At 42.9% G+C, this 8,143-nt stretch overlaps 1 protein-coding gene across 1 annotated transcript in view; it reads left to right on the forward strand.

Annotated features, from left to right (window-relative positions):
• The window catches only part of TMTC1 (transmembrane O-mannosyltransferase targeting cadherins 1), a 141,772-nt gene extending 134,602 nt beyond the window's left edge, over nt 1-7,170 (forward strand). The window contains exons 15-19 of the mRNA XM_070947297.1: nt 119-263; nt 2,096-2,233; nt 3,217-3,339; nt 4,436-4,513; nt 6,849-7,170. Of these exons, the coding sequence (XP_070803398.1) occupies nt 119-263; nt 2,096-2,233; nt 3,217-3,339; nt 4,436-4,513; nt 6,849-6,983 (619 nt within the window). The 3' untranslated portion in view covers nt 6,984-7,170. The remainder of the gene's footprint in view (nt 1-118; nt 264-2,095; nt 2,234-3,216; nt 3,340-4,435; nt 4,514-6,848) is intronic.
• Nucleotides 7,171-8,143: the final 973 nt, after the last annotated feature.

The raw sequence follows: 8,143 nt of genomic DNA on the forward strand, positions 1-8,143 counted from the left end.
GTTATTTTTTTTAGTAACGACTGGGCCTAATGGGAGACCACAGGGTAGAAGAAAAGGCGAGGAACAGTTTGAGACCTTTAAAGAGGTACATAATTTATTATTTTATTTTATTATTTAGGGCGCTTAAAGTAGCACGGAAAGTTGAAATCCTGTCCCCGCTCGGAGCGCTGTACTATAACACAGGCCGATATGAAGATGCTTTAAAGATTTATAGGGAAGCTGCTTCATTGCAGCCATCCAACAAAGAGACTCGACTGGCTCTGGTGAGTGCACGCTGTTCTTCTTCAGACTCTGCCGAAAGTGGCATCTTTGCACATTTCTTTTTTGCTTGCAGGTGTGAGAGCTTGAAATTGGGCTATATGAGAATAGTGAGTATGAGATTACGCTGAAGCTGCTTTAACCTCAAATGGAATAGGCACATAGGCAGAGAGGAGAAAATCAGGAATCTTGACAAAAAAATCTTCAGAAGATAGAACCAAGTCATGGAGGATCAACAGAGAAATATCAGCAGAAGACAAGCAAAGGAGACTGACCAGACGAAAATTTGCCGCAAAGAAGAAGGGGTCAACCTATTCTCCAAAGCACCTGAAGTCAAGACAAGAAGCAATGGGTGGAAACTAATCAACGAAATAAGCAACCTAGAACTAAGGAGAAATCTCCTGACAGTTAGAACAATGAATCAGTGGAACAACTTGCCTCCAGAAGTTGTGAATTCTCCAGCACTGGATGTTTTTAAGAAGAGATTGGACAATCATTTGTCTGAAATGGTATAGGGTTTTACTGTGGCAGTCATAAATTGCAATGTCATGTGACCACATTGCCTAATGATGACAGTATCAGGAGTCCTGGTTTTTGTCGTAAGGACACACAGGGGAAGTAGGAAGAGATGGAAATCCCAGGTAGAGATGGTGCAGGAGGGTAGCAAAGTCCTGGGAGAGTGATGCAGGCTGCAAGTGAGTTGGAGGAGATGCGGGAGAGGTGGGGAGGCCTGTTTTAAGCCACATGTAAGGTAGGCATGGATGGTGCTGCAAGGCATGAGATGAATGGTGCTGTTGTGGCCCGCTGGCAGCCATCGGAGTTGGCAGCAGAGTCAGACAGTGAGGAGGATGGGGAGGAATATGGGCCAGTCCTGGGGGCTGGGGAAATCTCGGATGAAGGCTCTGCGTCGGAGGCAGAAAGGGAGGTAGACAGCAGTGAGACAGAGGAACAACTGGAGCCTGTTCCCTGTGTGCGCATGCGCAGAGCTGCCAGAAGACAAGAACAACTCAGAAAGCAGGGTCGACTCAGGAGTAAAGCCACACCTTGGAGGTGATTGGCTCCTCCCATAGGAAATAAAAGAGGAGTGAATGGGGAATGGGCTTTTGCAGGAAACAATCTGTTTGTTCCATGACTCTGAGAGACTCTGTGCCAAGTTTTGCCTTGTACTGCGGTTGGAAACAAGTTACGTGGCAGCTTGCCAAGTGAGATAAAATGTGTTGATAAATATTCCTCTGAAAGGCTGTTTGGACAGGCCTTGCTGACTGTGAATGAAAGTCATTTGCAGTTGTGTAAATAAAAGAGGTTTTGCTGGGACCAAGACTCTGCTTCCTGCTTTTTTAAGAGAGCCTAGGTCAGAACAGGTGCAGTGTGAATGTTGCACTGGGGCGCAAGGGCAGGAAGGCCGGGAGAGTGGACAGCAGAGCAGGCCTTGAGCATAGAAGGCTGGATGGACTTGCCAGAGTGAATTGCAACCTTCCCTGCTGGTTCCCCCCATTGACTTGGCTTGCGTGACGTGTCAGGGAAGGTTGCAAATGGCAATTCTCTTACCACTGGACACTGCATCTGTTGCAAGTGCAAGTCCCATAACCACAAGAGGGCTGCAATGGCCATAACGTCAAGGACCTGTCATAAGTTCCATTCCTACAGAGTTGTAGCAACTTCAAACAGTCTCTGAACAAGTGGTTGATAAATGTATTTCTAAGGCGTAAGACTTAACCCTGTGTTAACCTTTAGTGTTCTTAGGCTGCCTTACAGAAAGAGAGCAACTGTATATTCCCCAGGATTCTAGGAGGGAGAATTGTTTCCTTTACTTCTTTTTTTTCTCTCCTCTTTATAGGCTCAGGTTTTAACAACGATGGGACAAGCAAAGGAAGCAGAGCAAATGTTGAGCCACATTGTGACCGAAGGAGCCGAGTGCCTGGAGTGCTACCGCTTGTTATCTGCCATCTACAGCAAGCAAGAGAACTACAACAAGGTATAGTTACCCCTCTAGTCCAAAACCTGTCATCTACCCATAATCTGGAGGGCCACAGTTGGAAAAGGCCACGTCAAAATAATTATTGGTTTACAATAGGAGTTTTTAAAACAGTTAGTCCCTTTTAATAATTTAAACAATGCAGTCAACAGACGAACAGAGGTAGATGCAAGCATTTCATATTGACTCATCAGTACCTGCATTACAATAACACAGTTGAAAATCAGCCTCAAATATAAGATCCAGCAGGAGCATGAATTAAGCCTATAACGTATGCAAAAAAGCAACCAATGACAAGTCTTACGCCCACAGGAGGCGCAGATTGACATAAAAACAACCAATGACAAGCCTTACGCCCCCGGGAGGCATAGATTGACATAAAGCTGCTTCTGCATGCATAAGGGAGGCTTTAAACGGTTAATGGCAACAGCCTCCGCAAAACGCAGGAAATGAGAGTTCCTGTGGCATAAGGTAAAGGTAAAGGTTCCCCTCGCACATATGTGCTAGTTGTTCCTGATTCTAGGGGAGGTGCTCATCTCCCTTTCAAAGCCAAAAACTTTGAAATGCTGTCCGAAGATTACTCCGTGGTCATGTGGCCGGCATGACTAAACGCCAAAGGCGCACGGAACGCTGTTACCTTCCCACCAAAGGTGGTCCCTATTTTTTTACTTGCATTTTTTACATGCTTTCAAACTGCTAGGCTGGTAGAAGCTGGGACAAGTAATGGGAGCTCACCCCGTTACGCGGCACTAGGGATTCGAACCACTTCATTGCCAACCTTTGGATCGACAAGCTCAGCATCTTAGCCACTGAGCCACCGTGTCCCTGTGGCATAGTAAAACTTTAAATGCAGAATTTGGATCCACCTGGTGGCCCATAGATAGCGAGTGTCTCGTAGTGACCAAAGAAGGCATTTTATCGCCATGATTTGCTGCTGCTGTTGGATAGGAATTCATCTACATTTATTGTGTATATCTGTGCAGGCACTTGAAGCCATAGATAAAGCTTTACAACTGAAACCAAAGGATCCCAAAATCATATCAGAGCTCTTTTTCACCAAAGGAAACCAGCTAAGAGAACAAAACCACCTGGACAAAGCTTTTGAGGTACTCACTTATATATGAACACATGGATTGCTTATTTCACTAAACCTAAGTGATGCTCCTCAAGTTGCTTACTTGAACCTATGCATCTGAGAATTCTAGAGCAAAAAGGCTGCCATAGGATGAACATATAGCTAGATAGCAAGAGGATAAATTCCAGAGAAACATCATCTATTTTAGATTATGTTTACAATTTAATAGGTGACTCTGGGGAATGGTAGAGGACAGGAAGGCCTGGAAGAAAGTTGTCCATGGGGTCGCGATGGGTCGGACACGACTTCGCAACTAACAACAACAAAATATGCTTCTTTCCAGGGATTATGGATCAATTTTTGTTATATTTCCAAAATTCCCAGTTTCTTAATTTGGAACAGCAGTCTCTGTGATTCATAATACTCAGCTTGTATCCAAGAGTTCATCTCCACTTGTATTCCTTTCACTTCCCCTCTCATAAGAATATTTTCAATAGCTGGCTCTCTCTAGTTTGTTCCCCCTTTGTTCCCCCCCTTTGAAAAAAAACTTTTACAGAGGATAGTCTTTCAAATTCTTTGCAGAATGGTATCCTTCCCAGGAACACATGCTAGTCATCTTAAACATATTGGTTGTTCTAAGGAAATGACATTGGGAAACATGTCATTAACATTCCATCCTGTCCATCTCAATTTGGGGCTCCCATTTATGGTTAAGTTACAACCCCCAACAATCTTCATCCAAGAGCCGAGGTGGCACAGTGGTTAGAATGCAGCACTGCAGGCTATTTCAGCTGACTGCTAGCTGCAGTTCAGCAGATCAAATCTCACCAGCTCAAGGTTGACTCAGCCTTCCATCCTTCCGAGGTCAGTAAAATGAGGACCCAGATTGTTAGGGCTAATATGCTGACTCTGTAAACCGCTTAGAGTGAGCTGTAAAAGCACTATGAAGCGGTATATAAGTCTAAGTGCTACTGCTATTGTATCCAGTAAAATAAATGGCCAGAAGTCATTGGATTAGTAATATAGAACATCTAAGAACCCAAGTGTGGGAAAAGCTATTCCTTGTGTGCATTAAGATATAGATTCAGGTCTTCTAATGTTGAGTTTTCATTTTCATGTTAACTTAGAGCTATAAAGTGTCTGTAGACTTCAATCCAGAGCAAGCACAAGCATGGATGAATATGGGAGGCATTGAACATATCAAGGTAAGAAAATGGCAGAAATTATTTGTATGTTTTTTATTAAAATATTTTTATTTTAATAAAATAAGAGTCATCCGTGCAATTTATAACCCTTTGGTACATAATGTGTGGTCACCAGATCATGTTGGATTACATGATATTGGATTATCTAGGTACCCTAAGTCTACTTAAAACAATATTTTTTTATTAAATATTTAATTAAATAGTAAAGATCAGAAGTTCTTTACATTGTCCAATTAAAAGCATTACAAGCTACAGTAGACTTCCCAAGTAGACTTGTTCTATTCTAGTTTAATTAGAGCTGCAACAAAATGTATCTGGAGGGTGCTTTTAAATTAAACTTCTTGTTATTTTAAGTTATTACTTAAAGAAGCAGAGGAAACTGATGACTCTCCAGATAACCATTGAACTGAATGTCCTCTCAGCCTCAAGTCAACATAACTTGAGGATGGTCAATGAATGGTCAATGAATGAGGTCAACAGTCAACGGTCAACATGGTCAATGAGTATAGTGGGAGTCCACCTATACCATCACAGATGAGCTCTGTGGAAGCTTCCCTTCAAAATGTAACTGCTCAGCTTGGATGCTGCCTTAGTACTAACCTTACCTTGGGTCATCTCCTTTACACCTTCCTCCTAGGCACAACACAGGGTTTCTGATTGCATCTGTAGCTGATAAACAGTTTTGTGAGTGGGTTAGTTCCTAAATAAATTAGGGCTTTAACAAGAGAAGATTCATAAATGTATAGCCTTGTTCTTTTCTCTATAGGCAAGAATGGGGCACAGAGTCTTCAGACAGCTGGCTCTGAGTAAAAGTCATAGTAGCTGTGATTGGCCATAGTAGCAGCAGAGAATGAAATATGGGCCAAACTTCCCAAATACAGTAGAACCTCTGGTCACGATCATAATTCGTTCCATAACTTTGGTTGCAACCCGATTTGGTCGTGACCCGAACCTAACCAAAATTAATGGAAAATTAATGCAGTGGGCTGTTGTTTGGCGCTTATTAAAAAAAATGGCGCGGAAGAGGAAATTGGCCGTGACCATGTTTGATCACCACCCAAGTATGTGTTCATGACCAGATTCAAAAATTTTGTGAATTTTTTGGTCGGAACCCGATTTGGTCGTCATCAGAAACGTTCGTGACCAGAGGTTCTACTGTATGGGAAGAAAAAAAAACCCAACAGATGGATGAATTTGAGATTTTATCTGTTTAGTATGATAAAGATTCCTATGTAGTAGGATCCAATCTGGCTCAGTCATCGAGACCAGAAGTTTAGTTTTCTGAGCTTTTGGATTCATGCTGGAGCCCACCGTAATGTGTGACTAAAGACTAAACCTCTCTCACCGTAATGTGTGACTAAAGACTAAACCTCTGGTCCCTGTGACCGACCCAATTTTCCTGCAAAATTATCCTGGGAAATGTACTGTACATTTGCCTTCATCCCTATGTAGCTCTGACACTTATTCCTTTTGTCTGGTCCATGCATCATTTCTCAATTAATTGAGAAATTAATTTATCTCACACTGCTGTAGTGAAAAGAGTGGGAAAAAGGACCATACACACTATCTGAGGTCTTTCAAGGAAGAAAAGAATGAGATATTTTAAAAGTAAACAAAATAGAACTACAGGTAATCCTCAATTTACAACAGTTCACTTAGGGATTTTTCAAAGTTACGACAACACTGAAAAAAGTGACTTATGACTGTTTTTCACACTTCCTATCATTGCAGCATCACTGTGCTCATGTGATCAGAGTTCAGACCAGTGGTGAAATGCACTTACTTTCGCTACCGGTTCGGGATGCGCAGAGGGTCAAAAACGGGATGTAATGATGTCCCGGCGGGTGGATGGAGCCTCCCGCCTCCAGTGCTACCGGTTCGCGCAAACCAGATAGATCCGGCCGGATTTCACTGATGGTTCAGATGCTTGGCAACTGATTCATATTTACGACGGTTGCAGTGTCCCAGGGTCATATGATCAGCTTTTGTGACCTCCTGGCAAGCAAAGTCAACGGGGAAGGCAGATTCACTTAACAACCAGGTTACTCACTTAACACCTCCAATGATTCACTTAGCAACTGTGGCAGGAAAGGTGGTAAAATGGGGGCAAAACTCACTTAACAAATGTCTCACTTGGCAACATAAATTTTGGACTCAACTATGTGGTCGTAAGTCGAGGACTACCTGTATTGCAAAAAGAAGCATCTGTGATGACATGGAGTCTGCGGAATGTTGATATCTGAATGAAAACTGTAGGACCTGCCTGTGAAGTTACAAAAATCGTGTTTTGATTTTTTCCTCCCCCTCCTTTTGTTCCACATTCTTATTTTTGCAGGGTAACTATATCACCGCGCGCCAATATTACGAGAAAGCTTTGCAGCTGGTTCCGAACAGCAAACTGCTGAAAGAAAATCTGGCAAAACTGGATCGCCTAGAGAGACGGCTGCAGGAAGGACGGGGAAGAGGGTAACAGGACTGGCAAGACAAATCACCATACCTCTTGGTGAATGACTGCATGTTGTGGAAGCCCCACGTTTCCCTCAAGACAAAAGCAAACAGAACAGAGTTGCGGGGTAGTGGGGACCCAAAATAGGAGGAGTCTGTGTAGGGATTGTAGAGGAGTTGCCAAAGCTTCAGGAGTCCTCCTGGAGGTGTTGTAGGACAGGTGAAATCCTAACTTTAATCCAGAGATGATGTTGGGAAATGCTTCAAAAATGGCTGAAATTAAACGCATTGCTGGGATGATTGTTGGAAAGGCAGGCAAGGACTTGTTTTAACAAAAATCTCGCAAGAAAAATGCTCTGGAAACCAGGTGCCTGATTAGCCAAGAATGTAGCTGCATCAGTCAGTGAGGAAGTGAGAGGAGAGAGAGGGACAGCTGTCATGGAGGGAAATGCCACTCTCCCGAGGCACTTGCAAAATCTCGGTAATAAATCTTGAAGAAGAATTGACTGTTATCTCAATGAAAGCGATGTAGCTCATTCTCCTCTAAACACTTAGATCCTGAGAGTGTTTTCAAGAAAAAGAAAAAAAAAACTTCCGTAAAACATTTGTGACAATTTACACTCATGTTATCATAGCAGCAGTAGGAATGGAGATGGGCCAATATGATTAATGAAAACTTGATCATTGGGTGAAAAGAGGCAGCTTAAAAACAAAAAGGTGAATGGATTTGGGAATGTTAAAGGGTCAGAATGGAAGTGCTAGCTTTCCCCCTAAAAGTTTCCTTCATGCTTGCAGTGGATTCCATTTGCAAATATCTCTGATCCTGTGTGATCTCGGAGGATGATTTAACAGGATCTACAGTGCTGATCATCAGGAATCGGTAGAAGGAGCTATTGTACGAAGGAAGTGCCTCAGAATGCCTTCTAAACCCACAGAACCTCCTTGAATGATGCCTTTGAATCTTGGCTAAGAAGATACCTGATATAGCTACATCTTGCTGGCTCCAAAGCTTTTGGATTTGCTAATGTTTTGAGACCTGGGAAATGAATAGGCATTTTTCTTCCACTAGGAAGTTTCTAGACCAGTGATGGTTAATCTTTTCGGCACTGAGTGCCAAAACTGGAGCGCATGCATGCGCTGGAGCACCGAAACCCAGAAGAGAGCAGCTGGCTGATGCGCATGCAC

The sequence above is a fragment of the Pituophis catenifer genome, unplaced genomic scaffold, assembly GCF_029215685.1.
Source record: "Pituophis catenifer annectens isolate HBS135680 unplaced genomic scaffold, rPitCat1.0.hap2 SCAF_7, whole genome shotgun sequence".
In the NCBI taxonomy this organism is placed as follows: domain Eukaryota; kingdom Metazoa; phylum Chordata; class Lepidosauria; order Squamata; family Colubridae; genus Pituophis; species Pituophis catenifer.